Below are 24,870 nucleotides of genomic sequence, written 5' to 3'. Positions count from 1 at the left end.
TAGATAATCGAAATATTTCCTCTAAAAACTATGCGGTAATTATGTGATGTTCAGATTTTTGGGCGTGGGTTCAAGCAGATGGCATAAACTAGAATTTTATTTAAATAACAATGTCGTTAATCGACAAAAGGTCAGAAGAAGAGTAAATTAAAAAATTGTCGTAGTCTCTTTAAGTTAAAAAAATAAGTCAATCACCAAGATGTATTAAAAGATTAGACAAACATTGGAAACTTACTTTAATTGGCTATGACAGAATATTTGTTCCACTAGCCGAACGTAGAATAGCCTTCCAAGAGCCTCGATCTTCTGCGCTCATTCTAAAATCTCTGATACCAAGTTTCGAGGTGTCTCCCACCACTTGGTATTTCCATTGGGCTTTTGGTCTTCCCGGTTTGCGTGTACCACTGTGTTTGCCTTCAAAAGACTTCTTTGCTGGAGCTTCTTTATCCATTCTGAAAACATGAGGTAGCCAACGCCGCCGTTGTATTTTGATGCGTGTGACTATGCTATCGTCGTCATATAGCTCATACAGCTCGTGGTTCATACGTCACCTATATTCTCCGTTAACGCAAACTGGCCCATATATTTTACGAAGGATCTTTCTCTCAAATACTCCAAGCACTGCCTCATCTGCTTTCACAAGTACCCATACTTCAGAACCATACAACCGCACGGGTAGCATCAGTGTCTTGTATAGTGTAATCTTCGTCTGTCGAGAGGTGGCCTTGTTTCTAAACTGCTTACTTAGTCCCAAGTTGCATCTGTTTGCCAGTATTATTATTCGCTTAATCTCAAAACTGGTGTCATTCGTTTCGGTTACGGCGGTGCCGAGGTAGATAAAGTTACTGACTGTCTCAAAGTTGTGGTTCGTAACTTTCTCCATTTTCTTTATCTGCTCGGTTGTGCAAGGCTTTTTGGGAGTTGAAACCATCCATTTCGTCTTATTTAACATTGGAAATATGACAAATATTTTGAACCCACCGCCATCTTAACCCCTCTAAATTCCTCCCCCTTACCCTAATTTTCAGAAACGCCAGATCTCGGTGATGGGTGGTGCGATTTAAGCTAAATTTTTTATGCTTTCTCATAGTACCCTGAAAATAAAAATTTAATATCCAAATTTCGAATAGGATACCTAGGGGGATCGCCCCTCCCCCAAAACCTACCAAATATATATTTAGACCAATCACGACAATATGAGACTCAAATTAAAGGTATTTAGGATAAGAAAAAGTAGCTGATATCCAATTGTCGAACCAAGTGTTAGGGGGACCACACCACCCCCCCCCCCCCCCCCCAAATACCCCTAAATCTGACATATTTACCTCCACGGCAATATGGGATTCAAATGAAAGCTATTTGCGAGTAGAATACGAATCTGATATCCAAATGGGGGACCAAGTTTCTGGGGGTCCACCCCTTCCTCAAACTACGCCCCAAACAGGACTTTTTTACTGACCCTGGCAATATGGGGCTTAAATAAAAGGCATTTGAGGGTAGAATACGAATCGGATATTCAAATATGCAGCCAAGTGTTTGGGGGCCGCCCTTCCCAAAAACACCCCCAAAGAGGACAAATTTGCGACCATAGCAATATGGGGCTCAAATGAAAAGTCTTTGGGAGTAAAGCACGAATTTGATATGAATATTCGGGAAAAGGTGACTATGGGACCACCCCAACCCCGGAACACCACCCATATAGGATGTATTGGGTTGCCCAAAAAGTAATTGCGGATTTTTCATATAGTCGGCGTTGACATATTTTTTCACAGCTTTTGACTCTGTAATTGCATTCTTTCTTCTGTCAATTATCAGCTGTTACTTTTAGCTTGCTTTAGAAAAAAAATGTGTAAAAAAAGTATATTTGATTAAAGTTCATTCTAAGTTTTATTAAAAATGCATTTACTTTCTTTTGAAAAATCAGCAATTACTTTTTGGGCAACCCAATATTTGCTGACCATTGCAATATGGGGCTCAAATAAGAGGTATTTTAAAGTAGAACACGAATATGATATATATTTTCAGGGCCAAGTTACTGAACGGTATTTGGGAGGATACTACGAATCTGATACCAACATTCAGGACCAACTGCGTAGGGGACGTCGCACCCCCATAACAACCCCCAAATAGAACGTATTTGCTCACCATGACATTTTGGGTCTTAAAGGGGGTGGATCTCGATATTGACAGTTTATGGGGCCCATTCCACAAACCGGACATATTTGCTGGCTTTTTCAATAAGGGGTTTCAATTAAAAGTATTTGAGATTAGAAAACGAATTTGATATCCAATTTTAAGGCCAATGGCAATATGGGATTCAAATAAATGATATTTGAAAGTAGAGCAAGATGGTGATATATTTTCCGGGCTAAGTGTTTGGGAGATCATCCCACTACCCAAAATACCCCTTAATCGGGCATATTTACCGACCACGTTAATGTGGGACTCAATTGGAAGGTACTAGGGAGAAGAGTACAATGAAAGGTAATAGAGATAGCCAATATCCGAAACAATTTTATGGGGAACTACCTCTTCCCCAAAATACACAACAAACAACAATTATTTTCTAACCATCGCAATATGGGGCTCAAATAAAGGTAGTTGGGAGCAGAAGACGAATCTGATATCCAAATGTGGGACCATGTGTTTGGGGCATCGTCGCTTCCCCAAAACATCCCCCAAAAAGTACAAATTTGGGGGCCAAATATTTGAGGACGCCTCATCCCCTTAAACCAATGGCAATATGGGGTTTAAATAAATGGTATTTGAGAGAAGAGCACTATGCTGATATTTTTTTCCGGGGCCAAGTGTCTGGGGGACCACCTTACCCCCGAAAACATCCCTAAATCGCACATCATGACCATATCGGGCTGAAATAGAGACTTGTAAGAATGGAGCATACCTAACACCCAAGCGTTAATAAACCTGTAGCTACATCTAAGCCGCATCCAAGAATATGGTTTAACGTGACGCCTCCTCTAATCATACTATCAACTCTATTTCGTATGTGTAAATATTTATTATAGAAATTTGGTTCAGTATACAAATTATTATGCTGTGAAAAATACTTTTTATCAAAATTTGTTTATGTTATTAACAATGTAAAAAAAATATATAAAAAAAAATAATTTATTTGTTTTTCAAAGAATTCAGTTTGGCGGGATTAATTTCTTTATATTTCCGTTGTTCAATGGCATTTGGTATAAACATTTTTTTTTTCGTATGTTTAGACCAATTTTCATGTTTTCCCCCTTGGACACTTTGAATGGTAGCCATTGCCTCATACACTCAACCAATTTATTGGCGATACATGGGCTGTGCCTGAGGATTATAGGCCGCAGGTGGTGAGTTGCCATTTTTGCGTAATTCACGATAAAAACTAAAGATGGGATACCAAATGGCAATTTGAATCACTGAAAAGAGAAGGAGAAGAAAAAGTAATCAGTAAATCAATATAGAGGTCATAAAATTATGGAACCATAGATAACGGCAAGAACGGCAATCTGAGGTAAACATCAAAGCAGAGGATAGTAGTGGGACAGTATGTTCAGACAAACTCAGTTAAAAATATAAAGACCTCACATCACAACACTTTAAAATGGGAATAAAGTATGACGGCGGCAAAAAAAGAAGCCTACCTGACATATAGATGGCGTTAGTAGTACGCAAATAAATATTTTCATAAAAAAATGGCAACCCTCCCAAACACATGATTTTAATTTTAAGTCGCAACGGTGTTTTCACTGGAACACTCATAAGTAAACTATAACAGTGAATTTGTTAATATAAAACAAATAAAAGCGTTCTAAGTTCGAACTTAGAGCTAATCCACTATGGATCGCTTTTTTCAAGTTCTTTGAATGAATTTTTCAAAATTTGTATGAGCAACATCAAGTTATTGACTGATGTCATGGCTGTTAGAAGTCATAGAAAAATACCAACTCCAAAATTTCAGGCATATCAAGTAAAAATTGAGCCCTCCAGTGGCTCAGAGTGTCAAATTGGGAGATTGGCTTATATGGCAGTTATGTCAGTTTATCAACCGATTTAGACCATACTTGTTGAAAGTCATACCAAATCGACCTATGGAAAATCTCATCCAAATTGGATAAGAATTTCGCCCTCTAGAAGCTCAAGAAGTCTAATCGTGAGATCGGTTTATATGGCGACTATATCAGGTTATGCACTGATTTAGACCATACTTGGCACAGTTGTTAGAAGTCATTCCTCAACGACAGGTGCAACTAAATCAGATAAGAATTGCGCCCTCTAGAGGCTCAAGAAGGTAGAGATAATAAGTCAAGTTGCACATGATTTCCGGACTGTCACTGTTCCGGACTCTGACCTACGGCCGTTCAAGGAGGATGAAGGAGTAGCTGGCTTTCGATAAGGGATCAATGATCACTATTTATATCATAGGCCCAAACTGGTCTCCGATCGAGCTTACTACCCATAAAACCTAAACCTTCCCTCTAATCCAGCACCACTTGACGGCTTATAATGAAAGTTGGAATTGTTTTCTTTCGATTTGACTTTCAGAGACTGCTGGACGTTCCCAGACTAAAAAAAGTTTCAACGCAATGAGTACGACCGGTTCGAAATTTGGATACCCATCACCATGGATATAGGTTAGGTTAGGTTGAAAAGGGGATGCTGATATTAATCCGCCCCATGTCACTATGGATAAACACCATAGCCAGTAATCGGCTTGTTGTGCGCTCTAAAAATTAGAAAGTAACCTCGAAAATAAAAATTTTAAGTTAGGAAATTCGTGCTTCTTACAAAATCCCTAAATGTTTTTCATACCACTCCCCTTAGCTGGTTCATATCTGGTATCGTGTCCCCACCTAAGAACTGGTGTCTGTTGGTCGCGAATGCCTGGCAATGACAAAGGAAATGCTCCAACGTCTCATCATCTTCCCCACATGCCCTATACATGCTATCACTTGCCGCAACGATTTTACATAAGTGAGCTCGTAGTCCTAAGTGTCCCTTTATGACACCAAAAGCTATACTGACCTCCATCTTACTTCCTTTCAGCAATAGCCTTGTCCCCTCACGATCTGGAGCACCTATAGTATTTTCGCCGTCCAACCGACCGTTTCGCTGTTCCACAGTGTTTCATGCAAGTGGGCGTTTGTCGCCCACTCCCTTAAATCGGACTGCATCGACCCGAAAGGCTTCGGGTTAACCAAGTTTGTCGACGGCAGTTCTCTGGCCTTCACTGCCAAATCGTCTGCCCTTTTATTCCCCCTTACACCGTTATGGCCCGGCAACCAAATGATGCGGATTGTGCCATCCTTAGAGAAGGCGTTAATCTCCTTCATACACTGCAAGACTGTTCGAGACCTTACCGTCCTGCCTGTTATTACCCTTATGGCCATTTTACTGTACGTAAAGATGTTCACACTCGACGTCCTCGCGTTAGCACCAAACCACTTCACGCATTCCGTAATCACCAGGATCTCCACCTGCAAGAGCTACGGTCCTAGGACCCCCAGTCCCACTCTGTCCTCTAGCTTTGATGAATCCGTGTAACTTGTTCTTCCAGACGGCAATACTAGGGTTCCATCAGTCCACGGCCGTGGCGCTGGCAGCAGTGCCTCGCACTCGACCTCAAGTATCGTCTCAGGTATCCGATCGAAAACCACTTCCTTTCCTTCCAGGTTTCCTATCGTCGCCACGATTATACTGCGATGGTATGAGCTGCTCCTATACTCAATTCATTCTTCCATCGCCTTAAGTCTCAAAGCCGCAGTGGCTGCCTCACATTTAATCTGTATAACTATGGGTCGGATATCTAGAATAGTCTCCAGTCTTAGATTTTTCTGACGATCATGAATACATTTTACAACTTTATGGGGTCGCAAATTAATATTTGATGCACAGCAAATGGAATGGAGAACTGACTATGCTAATTTGCCCATGAACATTCCATTAAGAAACAGTGCCAAACTTCTCACATATCAATGAGTGCTGTCCGATTCAAGGTTAAACTCAATGATTAGGGGGCCCCTTTTCATAGCCGAGTCCGAACAGCGTGCAGCAGTCCAACACCTCTCTTGGGGAGAAGTTCTTACATGGCTATATCTTTGGCATAATACCTGACTAATATCGCCTGGATTAAGAAAGTAAAGAGTTGAAATTTTTTTCTGGTGATCTCGCCAGGATTCGAACCCAGCTTCAAAGGCGGACATGCTTAACTCTGCGCTAAGGTGGCCTCCAAACTGAATATACGCTACACAGAATAATGAATAAAATGAACTGACATTTCTCAGCTCAAGTGTTGTGACCATAGGTTCATTAACAAAAGGGAACCAGGACTAGCATACAGAGTAATGAATAAAGTTAACTGACCATAGGTTCATTAGCCTAAGGGAACCAATTTTTTCCTCATACTAAATGAAAGTGTAAATCTTTTTAACACACATCCATCTATTTACTCTTGATTTGTGTTAAAATAAACAAGTAAAAGTGTGCTAAATTCGGCCGGGCCGAATCTTATATACCCTCCAACATGGATCGCAATTGTTGAGTTCTTTCCCTGTATCATTTTTTAGACAAACAAAGGATAAAAGAAAAAAAATTGCTATGCTAACTGAATTGAATGTTGGAGACCACAATAGAAGTCTATGTGTAAAATTTCAGCCAAATCGAATAAGAATGTTGCCTTTTAGAGGCTCAAGAAGTAAAATAGGGAGATCGGTTTATATGGGAGCTGTAGCAGGCTAAAAATCGATTCAGACCCTATTTGACACGTATGTTGGAGGTCATGGGAGAAAACGTTGTACAAAATTTCAGCCAAATCGGATAGAAATTGCGCCCTCTAAAGGCTCAAGAAGTCAAGACCCCACATCGGTTTATATGACAGCAATATCTGGTTCTATACCGATTTGAACCATATTTGGCACAATTGTTGGAAGTCATAACGAAACACCTCTTGCAAAATTTCAGCCAAATCGGATATAAATTGCGCCCTCTAGAGGCTAAAGAAGTCAAGACCCCAGATCGGTTTATATGATAGCTATACCAGATTATGGACCGATTTAAAGCAGAATTGGCACAGTTGTTGAAAATCATAGTATCAAATCACTTCATGCAAAATTTCAGCCTAATCACATAAGAATTGCGCCCTCTAGAGGCTCACGAAGTCAAGACCCCAGATCGGTTTATATAACAGCTATATCAAAACATGGACCGATATGGCCCATGTACAATCTCAACACCGACCTACACTAATAAAAAGTATTTATGCAAAATTTCAAGCGGCTAACTTTACTTCTTCGAAAGTTAGCGTGCTTTCGATAGACAGACGGACGGACAGACAGACGGACAGACGGACGGACGGGCAGACAGACGGACATGGCTAGATCGACCTTAAATGTCATGACGAAGAAGAATATATATACGTTATGGGGTCTTAGATGAATATTTCGAGGAGATACAAACAGAATGACGAAATTAGTATACCTACATCCCATGGTGGAGGGTAAAAAAACTGATTCATATCTTCATTAGATTCTCACTCCCTCACAAGCCTTAACAGCGCAAATAATAATATCATACAATTGCCACCTTCCCCTCAGAGTTTGTGTGCTTTAAATTTCCGACCCATGACATCATTTTTTTCGCTTTGGGTTTTTTTGGGTGCGAACTACATTTGCATAGATTCAGTGGCTATCTGATTTTGTTGTGGGCCAATTTGAATTTTAAATAAACAATAGCTAGACTTGGAGTTTCGCAAATTATTTGGAAATGGGAAATCAAAAATGTTGATGATGTTGTTTGTACACTTACCAATTGCGACTATGCTGGAAACCAGGTTGTTGGTGTTCAGGAACAGTTGCAAAATGTTGAGAACCACAGAAATGGCTACAACAATCACCCAGGGGGCAATAAACGAATGGCGATCCTGTAAGGAATAATTTTTAGTTAGTCAAAAATAATTATTTTAGTTGAGTAATTAAATTTTAGTAAATGCATGCCTAGAAGATACACAGAAGAAATAACAAGTAAAAGCGTGCTAAGTTCGGCCGGGCCGAATCTTATATACCCTCCACCATGGATCGCAATTGTCGAGTTCTTTTCCCGGCATCTCTTCTTAGGCAAAAAAGGATATAAGAAGAGAGTTGCTCTGCTATTAAAACGATATCAAGATATGGTCCGGTTCGGACCACAATTAAATTATATTTTGGAGACCTGTGTAAAATTTCAGCCAATTCGAATAAGAATTGCGCCCATTGGGGCTCACGAAGTAAAATAGAGAGAACGATTTATATGGGATCTGTATCGGGCTATAGACCGATTCAGACCATAATAAACACGTTTGTTGATGGTCATGAGAGGATCCATGTACAAAATTTCAGGCATATCGGATAATAATTGCGACCTCTAGGGGTCAAGAAGTCAAGATCCCAGATCGGTTTATATGGCAGCTATATCAGGTTATCAACTGATTTGAACCTTATTTGATACAGTTGTTGAAAGTAAAAATAAAATACGTCATGCAAAATTTTAGCCAAATCGGATAGGAATTGTGCCCTCTAGAAGCTCAAGAAGTCAAATCCCCAAATCGGTTTATATGGCAGCTATATCAGGTTATCAACCGATTTGAACCTTATTTGACACAGTTGTTGAAGTAAAAATAAAATACGTCATGCAAAATTTCAGCCAAATCGGATAGGAATTGCGCCCTCTAGAAGCTCAAGAAGTCAAATCCCCAGATCTGTTTATATTGCAGCTATATCAGGTTATGGACCGACTTGAACCATACTTGGCACAGTTGTTGGATATCATAGCAAAACACGTCGTGCAAAATTTCATTCCAATCGGATAAGAATTGCGCACTCTAGAGGCTTAAGAAGTCAAGACCCACGATCGGTTTATATGGCAGCTATATCAAAACATGGACCGATATGGCCCATTTACAATACCAACCGACCTACACTAATAAGAAGTATTTGTGCAAAATTTTAAGCGGCTAGCTTTACTCCTTCGGAAGTTAGCCTGCTTTCGACAGACAGACGGACGGACGGACGGACAGACGGACGGACATGGCTAGATCGACATAAAATGTCGCGACGATCAAGAATATATACACTTTATGGGGTCTCAGACGAATATTTCGAGTAGTTACAAACAGAATGACGAAATTAGTATACCCCCCATCTTATGGTGGAGGGTATAAAAATTGGTTTCAATCACGAATTTAATTAATCCAATTTAATTAATCCAATAAATTTTTAATTTAAACTGCTTCAATCATGAAAATGATAATATCAATAACAGTTTTTTAAAAATTTGCCTATTAAATTATTAAAGTGATTGAAATTTTCAATTAATTTTTTAATTGAAAATGGCAAAGTTTCAATCAAGTAATTGAAAAAAAAGTTCAGATTAAAATGAAAAAATTATTGAATCAATTAATTTTTTAATTGAACATGACAAAAATTTTAATCACAATCGTAATTAAAAATAAAGTTTAGGTTTAATTAAAAAAATTACTGAATCAATTAATTTTTTAATAGAAAATTTCTTAAAATTTAATCACGATTCAGGATTCAGTTAAAGAAACTATTGATTCAATTATTTTTTTAATTAAAAACGTTTTTATTTTCAATTAAACTTTTAATTGAAAAAATTTTCGTAAATTTTATACCCTCCACCATAGGATGGGGGTATACTAATTTCGTCATTCTGTTTGTAACACCTCGAAATATGCGTCTGAGACCCCATAAAGTATATATATTCTTGATCGTCGTGTCATTTTAAGTCGATCTAGCCATGTCCGTCCGTCCGTCTGTCTGTCGAAAACACGCTTAGTTTCCAAGGAGTTAAGCTAGCCGCTTGAAATTTTGCACAAATACTTCTTATAGGTGTAGGTTGGTTGGGATTGTAAATGGGCCAATTCGGTCCATGTTTTGATATAGCTGCCATATAAACCGATCTTGGGTCTTGACTTTTTGATTTTTGTCTGATTTGACTGAAATTTTGCATGAGGTGTTTTGTCATGATTTCCAATAACTATTATAAGTATGGTTGAAATCGGTCCATAACCTGATATAGCTATCATATAAACGGATCTGGGATCTTGATTTCTTGAGCCTCTAGAGGCCGCAATTCTTATCTGATTTGGCTGAAATTTTGCATGACATATTTCGTTATGATTTTCAACAAATATGCAAAGTATGGTTTAAATCGGTCTATAACCTGATATAGCTGTCATATAAACCGATCTTGAATCTTGACTTTGAAATTTTGCACGACATATTTCGTTATGACTTTCAATAACTGTGCCAATTATGGGTGAAATCGGTGCATAAGCTGATAGAGCTGTCATATAAGTCGATCTGGGGTCTTGATTTCTTCAACCAATAGGCGGTGCAATTCTTATCCGATTTCGCTGAAATTTTGTATGACGTGTTCCGTAATGACTTTCAACAACTGTGTAAGGTATGGTTCAAATCGGTAAATAACCTGATATAGCTGCCATATAAACCGATCTGGGATCTTGACTTCTTGAGCCGCTAGAGGGCGCAACCCGATTTAGCTGAACTTTGCTTTAAGTGGTTTGTTGTAACTTCCAAAACCTGTGCCAAGTATGGTCCAAATCGGTTTATAACCTAATATAGCTCCCATACAAAACGATCTCGAATCTTGACTCCCTGAGCCGCTAGAGGGCGCAATAATTGTCCGATTTGGCTGATATTTTGTATAAAGTGTTTTGTTTTTACTTCCAACAACTGTGCCGTGTATGGTCTAAGTGGGTTAAAAACCTGATATAGCTCCCATATAAAACGATCTCAAATCTTGACTTCTTGAGCCGCTAGAGGGAGCTATTACTACCCGATTTAGCTGAAATTTTGTATGAGGTGTGGTGTAAATGGGTTAATAACCTAATATAGCTCCCATATAAACTGTGCCAAGTATGGTCCAAATCGGTTAATAAACTTATATAGCTCCCATATAAACCGAACTCGAACCTTATTTTCTTCAGCCGCTAGAGGGCGCAAGTACCATACGATTTGTCTGAAATTTTGCATGTGTGTTTCGGTATAACTTCCAACAACTGCGTCAACTATGGTCAAAGTCATTTCATATCCTGATATAGCTCCCATATTTAACCATCTCCTCGGTCGGGTTATAACCTGATATATTGGGTTGCCCAAAAAGTAATTGCGGATTTTTTAAAAGAAAGTAAATGCATTTTTAATAAAACTTAGAATAAACTTTAATCAAATATACTTTTTTACACTTTTTTTCTAAAGCAAGCTAAAAGTAACAGCTGATAACTGACAGAAGAAAGAATTCAATTACAGAGTCACAAGCTGTGAAAAAAATTGTCAACGCCGACTATATGAAAAATCCGCAATTAATTTTTGGGCAACCCAATAGCTCCCATTTAAAACGATCTCCTGATTACAAAGGATGATTTTTTAGCTATTACTTCTTTGTAAACACTGGTTTAAATATTGTGAAACATCTTTAGTTTGGTGTATAATTTTACCATGAATCCTCTTACAAACGAACAACCCTGGCAAATTATTGATTTCTTTTTATCAAATGCATGCTCTGTTAAGAAAGTTTAGCGCGTGCTTCTTCCATTTTACGACGAAACTCATTTTTGGCTAAATGGGTATGTAAGTAAGCAGAATTGTCGCTTTTGGAGTAAAAATCAACCAGACGCATTGCAAGAGCTACCAATGCATCCAGAAAAGAATCACAGTTTGGTGCAGTTTATGGGCTGGTGACATCATAGGACCGCACTTCTTCAAAGATGATGCGGTTTATGGGCCGGTGACATCATTGGACCGCACTTCTTCAAAGATGATGTGAATCGTAACGTAATTTTGAATGGTGAGCGCTACCGAGAAATGATAACCATTTTTTTTTGCACAAAATTCAAGAGCTTGACTTGCATGACATATGCTTGCAACAAGACGGTGCCACACAGCACGCGTAACAATGGACTCACATATCAATGAGTGCTGTCCGATTGTAGTTTGAGCTCAATGATAAGGGGCTTCCTTTTTATAGCTGAGTCGGAACGGCTTGTCGCAACACGACACCTTTTTGTAGAGAAGTTTTTATATGGCTGCCATACCAAAAGGTACATCACCTCCCAATGGTTGCCAGCATTAGGAGGGGATAACCACGGCTGAAAATTTTCATTTTAAACCAGGCGTTCAGCGCCATAGGCGGACATGCTAACCTCTGCGCTACGGTGGTCTCGTACCTGGACCGTACTATCGATTCATATAAAGATTTCATGCTTTTTAAAGAGCTTTCCTATAGCTCTTGAAAAATCACCCTTTTTTCACGTAACCAACACGCCGGGGATGTCCCCTATATATTCAGTGCATTGCGTTGCCAATTAGGAAAGTTAAGGGTTGGAGGGGGAAAAGAGGGAGTAGTGTTTATTGATATTAGTCTTAAATTTCTCAAAGTCAATGTCGGTGAGAAAGACATTAGCCGGAAGTCGATTCCACATACGAATGGTTTGGGCGAAAAATTAATTTTCTCGATCATGCATGGTCCAGTCAACTGGCCAATCGATTACAAACGGCTGTGAGTTCCTGACAAGTCTGGTATTCCTGGTGAACATCCTAACGTCAGGGATAAGAAGACGAATATCCCTCAAATACACGCCTTGAAAATAACGATAGAGCAATACAACGCTACCCACATTCCGACAATGTTCAAGGGAAGCAATAGAATTGGATACCCTACTGTCCCCAATCAACACCATCGCTCTCCGTTGAACTCGGTCAAGTAGCTCCAAGGATGATTTAGGAGCTCCTGCCCATATATGAGAGTTATATTCCATTCTCGGTCTGATGTAGGTAGTATAGATATTGGGAAGATCAGAAGAGGTGAAATATTTCTTGCTCCGCCTAAGAAAGCCCAAATACTTGAATGCTTTTTTCGCCACTTCGAACATGTGTTTTGACCAACGGACATCACCCCTTATATATGTGGGCCTCCAGAGGGCGCAATGCACATACGAATTAGCTGAAATTGTGTTAGACCACTTTTTCTATGACCTTTAATATACTTGCAAATAATGGTCTGAATGGATCCATAACCTGATATAGCTCCCATATAAACAGCACTCCCAGTTTTATTTCTTGAGCCGCTATATTGCATTTGGCTGTTGCAGAATGACTTCTGCTTTGGTCTCCAACAGCCAAACTAACTTGGTATAGCTCTAATAGCTTAGCAATTCTTATCCATCTTTTAATTGCCTATAAGGAGATATCGTGCAAAGAATTTAACAAATGAAATCATTGGTGGTATATAGGGTATATACGATTCGGCCAGGTCGAAGTTAGCAAGCTTTTACTTGTCTAGCTTAAAGTCAATATTTTAAAGCTTTTTTTCTAAGCCTCGTCTCAACACATTCAAATGATTCCAGATACTATGTATTAGTTAAGGTTTTACTGCGATATAAAATTCAACTTGAAAAGTCCCCAGATACCCACCAAGGACTTGCAAGCCTTGAAATTTTTTTCACAACCCTTCAACAGTCATTCTAAACATCCATATATCTAAAAAACACAATTTTTTAATTGATTTCTTTGACTTACCCTCTTAATGCCAATGATAAGCAAAACGGAAGCCACAAACATGGCCCCAGTGGAAAGCACCTGAATGGCCATCATGGCAATGTGAGTTCCTAAAACATTCCAAATACTCGATATAGAATTTTGCCAAAATCAGAAAAAAAAATCACCCATAGTTGCCATTGAAACTTCCGTACTAACCAGTAATGGTTTGTCCTGTATAGTGGCCATTTGAATCCCTAATGGGCTCATCTTTGTGGGCCACGGCAACTACAAACAAAAAGACCAGGAATATCGTTCCCAAGCCCGATAATATGGCGCTAATATAAGCGATAATATTGCACAAAGTTTTGTTGGCCATAGCTCGCAGAAGACGCAATTAAAACAAGAAACAGAAACAACCAAAAACAAAAACAAAATCACAAAACCGATATCTAAGTCTTGTTAGACGGACAACGTTCCAAAAACAACTGATACAGACCAAATATAAAAATTCGCTTTCAGCCTAAAAAATTTATCAAAAGAATTCAATTTTATGAGCGCTGTGTTGTTTTTGTGTATGGTTTTTCTGCTGCTGCTGCTGCTGCCTCTTCCATAGCCGTTGAAAAAGGCGATTATGCTGTTTATGCTAAGCATAGAATTTTCATGGCAGAAACCAAGCATTGTTTCATGTTTTGCTAAGCAAACAACATTTTCAGGAAGGTGGAGTGACCCTCATCTCAAGCAATACGAGCAATCATCCATACACAACTTTAGGTATTGGATTGCAAATTACATCATCATTGTGGATTTTGTTGAAAAGATTTTCGAGAGAGAGAGAGACAGTAATCGCTCATCATTGAGTTACTTCAATTCCTCAGAGTCAACAGATTGACGTAAAGATTGTTTTTATACCCTCCACCATAAGATGGGGGTATACTAATTTCGTCGTTCTGTTTGTAACACCTCGAAATATGCTTCTCAGACCCCATAAAGTATATATATTCTTGATCGTCATGTTATTGTAAGTCGATCTAGCCATGTCCGTCCGTCTGTCTGTCTGTCCGTCCGTCCGTCTGTCTGTCGAAAGCATGCTAACTTTCGAAAGAGTAAAGCTAGCCGCTTGACATTTTTCACAAATACTTTTTATTAGTGTAGGTCGGTTGGGATTGTAAATGGGCCAAATCAGTCCACGTTTTGATATAGCTGCCATATAAACCGATCTTGGGTCTTGACTTCTTGAGCCTCTAGAGGACGCAATTTTAGTCCGATTTGACTGAAATTTTGCACATGGTGATATAGTATCACTTCCAACAACTGTGCCAAGATCGGTGCATAACCTGATATAGCTGCCATATAAACCGATCTGGGGTCTTGATTTCTTTAGCCTCTAGAGGGCGCAATTCCTATCCTTCTTCAGCCACTACAGGGCGCAATTTTTATTCGATTTGGCTGAAATATTGCATGAGGTGTTTCGTTATGATTTCCAACAATTGTGCTAAGTATGGTTGACATCGGTGCATAACCTGATATAGCTGCCATATAAACCGATCTGGGGTCTTGATTTCTTTAGCCTCTAGAGGGCGCAATTCCTATCCTTCTTCAGCCACTACAGGGCGCAATTTTTATTCGATTTGGCTGCAAGCTTGCATGAGGTGTTTCGTTATGATTTCCAACAATTGTGCTAAGTATGGTTGACATCGGTCCATAACCTAATATAGCTGCCATATAAACCGATCTGGAGTCTTTATTTCTTTAGCCTCTAGAGGGCGCAATTCCTATCCTTCTTCACCCACTACAGGGCGCAATTTTTATTCGATTTTGCTGAAAGCTTGCATGAGGTGTTTCGTTATGATTTCCAACAATTGGTTGAAATCGGTCCATAACTTAATATAGCTGCCATATAAACCGATCTGGAGTCTTTATTTCTTTAGCCTCTAGAGGGCGCAATTCCTATCCTTCTTCACCCACTACAGGGCGCAATTTTTATTCGATTTGGCTGAAAGCTTGCATGAGGTGTTTCGTTATGATTTCCAACAATTGTGCTAAGTATGGTTGACATCGGTGTATAACCTGATATAGCTGCCATATAAACCGATCTTGGGTCTTGACTTCTTGAGCCAATAGAGCGCGCAATTCTCATCCGATTTGGCTGAAATTTTGCATGAGGTGTTTTGTTATGACTTCCAATAACTGTGCGAATTATGGCGCAAATCGGTATATAACCTGATATAGCTGCCATATATTGGGTTGCCCAAAAAGTAATTGCGGATTTTTCATATAGTCAGCGTTGATAATTTTTTTGAACGGCTTGTGACTCTGTAATTGCATTTTTTCTTCTGTCAGTTATCAGCTGTTAATTTTAGCTTGCTTTAGAAAAAAAGTGTAAAAAAAGTATATTTGATTAAAGTTCATTCTAAGTTTTATTAAAAATGCATTTACTTTCTTTTAAAAAATCCGCAATTACTTTTTGGGCAACCCAATACTTTCTTTTAAATAATCCGCAATTACTTTTTCTGCAACCCAATAAATCGATCCTGGATCTTGGCCTCTAGAGGTTGCAATTCTCATCCGATTTGGCAGAAATTTTGTACAACGCCTTCTCTCATGACCTTCAACATACGTGTCTAATATGGTCTGAATCGATCAATAGTTTGATACAGCTCCCATATAAACCTATCTCCCGATTTTGCTTCTTGAGCCCCTAGAAGGCGCAATTCTTATCCGATTGAATTGAAATATTACACAATGAATTCTACAAAGTTCAGCATTCATTTATGATCCGAATCGGATTATAACCTTATATAACTCCAGAAGCATAACAGTTATTATTCAATATTCTTTGTTTGCCGAAAAAGAGATGCCGCGCATAGAACTAAGAATAGAATAAGATTCGGCCCGGCCGAACTTAGCACTCTCTTACTTGTTTTATCTTTGGATATTAGCGAAACAATACAAAATTATCTACACAGTGGTCAGTTCAAAAACGCCTCTTAATGCATTAATTACGAATTGATAAATATTGTATATACTCGAAAATTGAGTTTGCTTAGAAAAATTCTAGCATGAGTTAGATGGCAATTGACACCCAATAGGAAGAGAGAGAGAGACCCATTGATAAGTATACCGATGGACTTAGAATCACTTTCTGATTCAATTTGGCTATGTCCGTCTGTCCGTCCGTTTGTCTGTCTGTCTGTCCATGTTAATTTGTGTACAAAGTAAAGGTCACAGTTTTCATCCGATCATCTTCAAATTTGGTACAGGCATGTTAATCGGCCTAGAAACGAAGCCTATTGAAAATGAAAAAAATCGGTTCAGATTTGGATATAGCTCCCATATATATATTCGTCCGATTTGCAGTAATATTGCAATAAAATGGTAATTTGTTAACCGATTCTTTCGAAATTTGGCAGCAGGAAGGATTTTCTCTTAACTCTCGATAATACTGGTGAATTTCTTAGAAATCGATTAAAATTTAGATATAGCTCTCATATATATATCGCCCGATTTTCACTACTAGAGCCACTGCAAGCGCATTTATTGACCAATCTTCCCTGAACTTCGTACAACGATTTCTTCGACGACTTCCACAATGTCTATAAAGTATGCTCGAAATCGGTTCAGATTTAGATAACTGGCCGGAGTGCTTCGCTATACTCATAAATGTTTGCGGTCTTCTTCAGAAAATTATTTATATTCGTATTAAACTCTCAAATACCTTTCATTAGAATCCCGTATTGTCCCATTTGGCATACCTGTCTATTTGGGGCATAATTTTGGGGTGGAGAGACTCCGCGGAAAGTGACCCAATTTTTTATACAATTTTCTCAAATACCTTTCGTTGGAAACCCATATTGTCCAATTTGGTGCATAATTTTGGTGTTGGATCACCCACCTGGAAATAGATCCTAAAATTAACCTTAAGTTTCATATTCTACTTTCAAGTACCTTTCGTTTGAATCCCATATTGTCCGATTGGCCTACATGTTCTTTTGGGGGTGATTTTTGGGATGGGGCTAGACCTCAAAATTTTGTATAACTTTCGTATTCAACTTCCCATTACCTTTCATTTAATACCCATAGTGCCACAATCGGTAAACAAGTCATTTTGGGCGGTTTTTGGCGTTGGGGAGGGCCCCCGACACCTGAGGAATTGTCGAATTTATACATCAGGTTTGCACTCTATTCTTAAATACCTTTCATTTGATACCCATATTATCGCAATCGGTAAACATGTCCGTTTGGTTGGGTTTTGGTGTAGGCTTACCATAAGGTGATATACAAAATTTAACTAAAATCGATGCACCCATCTTCGAGACCTGATTGTGAATAGGGGTCACTTCTCGCTGATATCACAAAACGAAGTACCCTAATTTACCAGGGGGCTAAACTGTACCATCTGTGAAACTCATGATAATTGGTTCAGCCGCTTTTGAGTCATTCATTTTATTACCCACCACCATAGGATGAGGGTATACTAATCTAGCTGTTACTATCCTTTATCTCTTCTCCCATCGCCTTAAGTCTCATAGCCGCTGTGGCTGCCTCACATTTAATCTGCATGTCTATGGGTTGGAGGCCACCGTAGCGCAGAGGTTAGAATGTCCGCTTATGACGCTGAACGCCTGGGTTCGAATCCTGGCGAGACCATTAGAAAAGATTTTCAGCGGTGGTTTTCCCCTCCGAATGCTGGCAACATTTGTGAGGTACTATGCCATGTAAAACTTCTCTCCAAAGAGGTGTCGCACTGCGGCACGCCGTTCGGACTCGGCTATAAAAAGGAGGCCCCTTATCATTACGAATCGGACTGCACTCATTGATATATGAGAAGTTTGCCCCTGTTCCTTAAGGGAATGTTCATGGGCAAAATTTGCAATTTTTTTACATTCACAAGTTGTTGGGCTGTTTTAAAGCGATCTGGATAGTTCAATGGTAGGAACTAGAAGGCCTCTTCCTTCTTCTTTTCCTGTGGTATCACATCTAAGTGAGTGTGATGGCAGACTGCCACTTTAACCTAAACTAACCTAACCTGACTTACTGGCATGTGAGCCGTTGGAGACAAGACCTATAATTTCGTTGTATTGATCACAATTTCACTTTTGTAGTATTTTGATAGAACCATTACCATTCTAGTGGTCAACTTTGAAAATAACAACAACAATGAAATGACATTCTATGAAGACTTACCCACATTACGCATCAACCACATAATCCCATTGTACAACTTAGCTTTCATTTTAATGGATGAGCAATATTCGCTTTAATAAAATTATCGACATATTTTAACAAAAGTGATGACGTCTATACCTCTGGATGTTGATTCTGAAAGCTGACACTGAACAAGAATTTTAATTAAAAATTTGAATAACTTATAAAAACGCATTAAATTTGGTATGGGCGAACTTTGGATACCCACCACAATGGATGTATTTCTAATCGAATGTCAACTATATTCGCACTTGCAGGCCTTGTAGGAACCCAAGAAGTTTCATAAACCCTTAGTTTTTTTTCAGACTGTAATAATATGCAGCCGGTCAAATGGACTTCGTAGCAGACGGGGAGGCATGACATTCTGAATGCATTACGAATTTTACGATTATCAAGAGTAAACATTGAATTGAAATTCGACATTTCATTATGATTTAAACTGGACGATAGAATGAAAATACGATAGAATGAAAAATACAATTGGGCAGCGCAGAACATTATCAAAACCTAAGCATATTCTTAAAAGCAAAAAAAAACTGAAATGATTAAGATTCAATGGAGAGAGGGTGGACGCAAAAAAAAATTATACTCAAAAAATCTTATATTGGGCTGCCCAAAAACGTAATTGCGGATTTTTTAAAAGAAAGTTAATGCATTTTTAATAAAACTTAGAATGAACTTTAATCAAATATTCTTCTTTTAAACTTTTTTTCTAAAGCAAGCTAAAAGTAACAGCTGATAACTGACAGAAGAAAGAATGCAATTACAGAGTCACAAGCTGTGAAAAAATTTGTCAACGCCGACTATATGAAAAATCCGCAATTACTTTTTGGGCAACCCAATATATAAAATTGAATTTGTGTTTGTTTGTATGTTTGTTTGTCGGTTTGCTTGTTTGTTCCTTCACAGATTGTGAAGGTTGGTCTGGAAGGAAACATAGGCTATATAATTTTTTGATATTGGACTGGGAGCGGGCCCTCCCCCTTATCCCAAAAGTACTACCCGAAAATAAAAGTGGACTGATTGGGACAATATTCGACTCAAATGAAAAGTATTCAGGAGTAGAGTACGAATTTCATATTTAAAATTGGGTCCAAGTAACTGGGGGTCCGCCCTAACCCCAAAACCCCCTAAAATAGGTACCCCAAAAGTACTACCCAATAATAAAAGTGGACCGATCCGGACAATATGCGATTCAAATGAAAAGTATTTAGGAGTAGAATACGAATTTCATATTTAAAATTGAGTCCAAGTAACTGGGGGGGGGGGGGGGGGGGCGCCCCAACCCCAAAACCCCCCAAAAATAGGGTTTTTGGACAATCATAACAATATGGGACTCAAATGAAAGGTATTCGGGAGTAGATTACGAATATGGTCCGAAAGGAGGAATAGGCTTTAAAATTTTTTGATATTGGACTGGGGGCGGACCCTCCCCCTTACCCCAAAAATACTACCCGAAAATAAAAGTGGACCGATCGGGACAATATGCGACTCAAATGAAAGTATTCAGGAGTAGCATACGAATTTCATATTTAAAATTGGGTCCAAGTAACTGGGGGGCCGCCCCAACTCCAAAACCCCCTAAAATAGGTACCAAAAGTACTACCCAATAATAAAAGTGGACCGATCGGGACAATATGGAACTCAAATGAAAGGTTTTCAGAAGTAGAGTCCGAATTTTATATTGAAAATTGGGTTCAAGTACATGGGGGTCGCCCCAACCCCAAAACCATCTAAAATAGGGTTTTTGGAGGATCATAACAATATGGGACTCAAATGAAAGGTATTCGGGAGGAAATTGCGAATATGGCCAGGAATGAGAAATAGTCTTTATAATTTTTTTGATTTCGGAAGGCGACAGACCCTCCCCCTTTACCCAAAAACAACTCCCAAAATCAAAAGTGGACCGATCGGTACAATGTGGGTATCAACTGACAGGTATTTGAAAATAGAATATGAATATGGCATTAAAATTTGGACCAAGTACCCACCTTAAAATTTCCCCAAACAGACATATTGAGCGTTCATGCCAATATGGGCCTCAAATGAAAGGTATTCGGGAGTAGATTACGAATCTGGACTAAAAAATCAAATCGAAGTATAGGGGGTCAACCTACCCTCCAAAAAACGCCTTAAATGGACCCATCATGACTATATGGGATTCCGTTTTTTGTTTGTTCCGTAGCATCACAAAACGGCTGAACCGATTTTCTTAAAATTTTCACAGATTGTGTAAGTTTGTCTGGAAGGAAACATAGGCTATATAATTTTTAGATATCGAATCAAATGAAAAGTATTCAACAGTAGATTACAAATATGCCATAACAAATTAGGTCCAAGTAATGGGAGGTTGCCCCACCCCCAAAACGGGCATACCAGCCGACCATGTCTATATGGGATTCAAATGAAAGATATTAGGGAGTAGATTATGAATACGACATTAAAATTTGAGTTCAAGTCTAGGTGGCGTTTTTCCTCCTAAAAATACTTCGAATAGATTAATTGACCCATTATGGCAATATGGGACTCAAATAAAAGGTAGAAAACGAATTTGACATCCAATTTTGGAGCCAAGTGTTTAGGGGTACGCCCTAAAGCGCCCCCTAAACTGAACTTCATTTTCGATTATGACAATATTGGGGTCAAATTTACGGTATTTGGGAGTAAGAACGAATTTGATATCTATTTTCAGAGTAAAATGTCGGTGGCCGCCCCAGCCCCAAAACACCCTCCAAACAGTTCATATTTACTGACCATGGCAATATGGGGCTCACATTAAATGGATTTGGGAGTGCAGCACGAAATTAAAATCCATATTTGAGTCTGACTCTATTTTGTCTGAGTGCCATCCATCCCTCATCGCCCTTATTTTAAAAAACACCAAAATTCGGAGATTGGTTATTTTTTTTTTTTTTTGCACCCCCACATTTAAAACAAAACATGGTTTCTTTTGTTGGGGTCGGGTGCCTTGAGGGCCGTCCAAAACCCGCCAAATGGGTACATAGACCAATCACGACGATATAGAGCTCAAACGAAAGGTGCTTTAGAGAAAAAAACGATTTTGATATCCAATTGAAGAGCCATGTGTTTGGGTTACTGCCCTCTCCTGAAAACACCTCCCTATTATATAAAAGCTATTTGATGTTTAAATTGATTGATTTTCAGGAAATATCTACTCATTTTCGGGACAAAGAACCTGGGGTCCATCCCACCCCCAAACAGAATTTTTTTACCGATCTTGCCATTATGGGGCTCCTATAAAATGTATTTGAAAGTAGAACACGAAGCGAATATTTACAGAAGTTTTTCTCTAATGGCCACCGTAGCGCAGAGGTTAGCATGTCCCCCTATGACGCTGAACGCCAGGGTTCGAATCCTGACGGGCATTATGAGGTGGTTTCCCCCCTCACAATTCTGGCAACATTTGTGAGGTACTATGCCATGTAAAACTTCTCTCCAAAGAGGTGTCGCACTGCTGCACGCGTTTCGGACTCGGCTATAAAAAGGAGGCCCCTTATCATTAAGCTTAAAACTTGAATCGGACTGCACTCATTGAAATGTGAGAAGTTTGCCCCTGTTCCTTAGTGGAATGTTGAAGGGCAAAATTTGCATTTTTGTTTCTCTAAACCGGAAATATTAACTAAAACGATAATTTAGGACCCAAAAGAAAGGTATTTGGGAGTGGAGTAAAAATTTACCCAGGAACCAAGAAGGGGCACACACTTCTCACACATCAATGAAACCTTTTCGATTCAAGTTTTAACTCAATGATAAGGGTGTTGCGGCGGACAAAGTAGATTCCGAAATGCCTCGTCAATATTGATAGGGTGACCTGGAATAGTATGATGCATTAAGACAGCGACGTCATAGCTTTCATAACGCCCTCGTACTTACCTCTCGATTGGAAGATCGTTTATGTCGCTATGACCAGGGACAATAGGGAAAAAGGTCATGATAATGTATGTACCTCAAGTCAAACTCGGGTGCTATTAACGAGAAGAGGAAGAAATTAATGTAAACAAAGTGTAATACGAGATGGGGTCTAGAAGAGGGACAGCTGTTTATAGTGACTTTTAAACTACTAGTGAATCAGTTAAGGTACAATTAGTACGTGACGTATCCGAATATGGTTTTAGCGTAGAAGTTATTCGATTCTCTATGAGTTGTTTTGCTCGAATAATATTGATGATGATCCAAAATTCATTGGAGAAAGGGAACAAAATATAACCATATGACTAATTCATAGGTTTGAAGACTTACCCAATAACAATCCGCACTATATTTGTAATGCTATTACGGGGCAATTATTGCTGTACTATTTTTGTTTTTTTTTGCGTCATCCTCTGACCAATGTATGTCACAGATGAATGTGGGAACTCTTTGTGCTGGGTATGTCTACGACACGAGGATTGCACTCCAGCCCTTGAAGCTTTCCTAGTCCCGGGGAGAGAAAAGGTGCGAAGTTTTTTTTGTTTTGCGACCACGAGCTGTAAAGTGGCGTGGCTTGTGTTAAGGAGGGTGATGGATGTGTTGATGCTTGAGTCAGAATGATATGATGTGACAGGAAATACTACGATGAGTTGTAATCTCAAATGTAATGCTTGCGCATTGGCTGCTTGCGCATTGGCGCCTGTCAAGGCGAAGATTGGTGGGCTGGCCTAAATGAAAGGCGTTTATACGTTATTGAGCAGCACTGAGCATTAGTGAATGTCATTAGGAAAATAGAATTAGGAACTAATAAGAAGATGCCTAATAACAATGACTATAATGGAAAGCTATGAAAATGCGCGGGAAAATAGAGTCGTCTGAGGCTATAAAAAGGAACGGTAGGAGAAAAGACGGCCATTGTTTCATATCCAGCCCTCGCAGCTCTGTGGTAGCATTGTGTTTTTTTTTGCTGTCCGGAACATAGAAAAACGGTTACAATCAATTGTGGTGTTTGGAATGACATATATTGAAGCTGAACTTTGTGCCTCTGTGTGTGTGTTTTTTTTTATTAAATTGTGGGCGAAAACTTATAAAGTGAGTGTTCTTATACATTTAAGAGGTTAATTGGGTACAACTCAGCAATGTTATCTATGTCCCTTTGTTATCAATTAAAGCGCCCTCAGGAAGAAACCACATCTGTGAGGTTCAGCGTAAAGTCTTGTCGGGAGTAAATTGCCAGCGTAGTTTGATAGGGAGGAAAATTGGAATCATCTGTCCCCTGTCGTGGTTGCGACTGCTCCAGGGTTCGGTCCATCATCTGGCAATCATTAAGGCAGGCTATATATGACCAAAACGTCCAAGTTCGGATCCTAAAGGTTGAATAGACGAAAACCCATTTGAGTGGAAGTTCAGGTAAAATTAGACGTAATCAACTTACCGTGGCGGAAAAATTGTGTTCGGGCAATTGCTGCACACATGCGCCAGCGGCCTAGGCAGAGAACCCACCGGGCGAAAAGCGCTGGAATGAGATAGAATACCAATGAAATATTTACTAAAGCCAGCAAAAGAATAATTGTCATAAACCAAAAGAAAAAAAAAAAACAAAAAAAGTATATTCTTTAAATCCACTAAAAAGAAAAAAATTGCCTTAAATTGAAAAAAAAAAAAAAAACCTTAGACTTTGGGTTAAGTGTATGTTTGTGATGTTTGGTGGTGTTTTATAATGTCTTATGTTTGTAGTTACTAGTTTTAAGTATTTATGCGTGTAAAAGTGTTTAATGCCAGAAATGTTAAATTGTTGGTGAGCGCAGGGTTTACAAGGAAACCATATAGGCCAAAATTGAAAGTTTGATGTGATATGATTTTTATGATACCAATTTAGAGAGCTCTCTCAATTAGGAATTTGTTAGTTTTTTTTTGGTGTGCTTTGGAGTGAAAATCAAAAGGCTCCAAGTGTCTATATGATTTTTATTTAATGTGAATTCGTGCCAAATGGCTCACAAAAGATAGAGTAAAGATCTGCTGGTGTTAGAAGCTTCTAGGTTGTATATATTTTTTTTTTGTGTGTGTTATTTTGTAAAAAAAAAAAAAAAAAAGAAAAGGTTTATTGTAATGTGTTAATGTTAGGCTATTTAAGGACTTTTATAAACCAAACCAAATGTAAAAATTTTATGTCTATGTGAAAATCTAA

General features: G+C 38.8%; 1 protein-coding gene and 2 long non-coding RNA genes across 3 annotated transcripts; 1 reads left to right on the top strand and 2 right to left on the bottom strand.

The window, feature by feature from the left end:
• Window positions 1-3,068: 3,068 nt before the first annotated feature.
• On the bottom strand, window positions 3,069-13,942 carry LOC131998194 (uncharacterized). Its single transcript, XM_059370630.1, has 4 exons — window positions 13,764-13,942; window positions 13,587-13,675; window positions 7,798-7,912; window positions 3,069-3,413 (listed from the first exon to the last, which is right to left on the bottom strand). The coding sequence occupies exons 1-4, from the start codon at window positions 13,921-13,923 to the stop codon at window positions 3,298-3,300; spliced, it is 480 nt and encodes a 159-aa protein (XP_059226613.1). The 5' UTR covers window positions 13,924-13,942; the 3' UTR covers window positions 3,069-3,297.
• Window positions 13,943-22,503: 8,561 nt separating this feature from the next.
• On the bottom strand, window positions 22,504-24,198 carry LOC131998195 (uncharacterized). Its single transcript, XR_009398646.1, has 4 exons — window positions 24,118-24,198; window positions 23,013-24,049; window positions 22,647-22,738; window positions 22,504-22,584 (listed from the first exon to the last, which is right to left on the bottom strand). It is a non-coding gene; the product is annotated as an uncharacterized LOC131998195 (long non-coding RNA).
• On the top strand, window positions 23,690-24,870 carry LOC131998196 (uncharacterized). The gene is made up of 2 exons (XR_009398647.1): window positions 23,690-23,774; window positions 23,855-24,870. It is a non-coding gene; the product is annotated as an uncharacterized LOC131998196 (long non-coding RNA).

Source organism: Stomoxys calcitrans, chromosome 5, assembly GCF_963082655.1.
Source record: "Stomoxys calcitrans chromosome 5, idStoCalc2.1, whole genome shotgun sequence".
In the NCBI taxonomy this organism is placed as follows: Eukaryota; Metazoa; Arthropoda; class Insecta; order Diptera; family Muscidae; genus Stomoxys; species Stomoxys calcitrans.
This window is presented reverse-complemented; position numbering and strand designations above follow the sequence as displayed.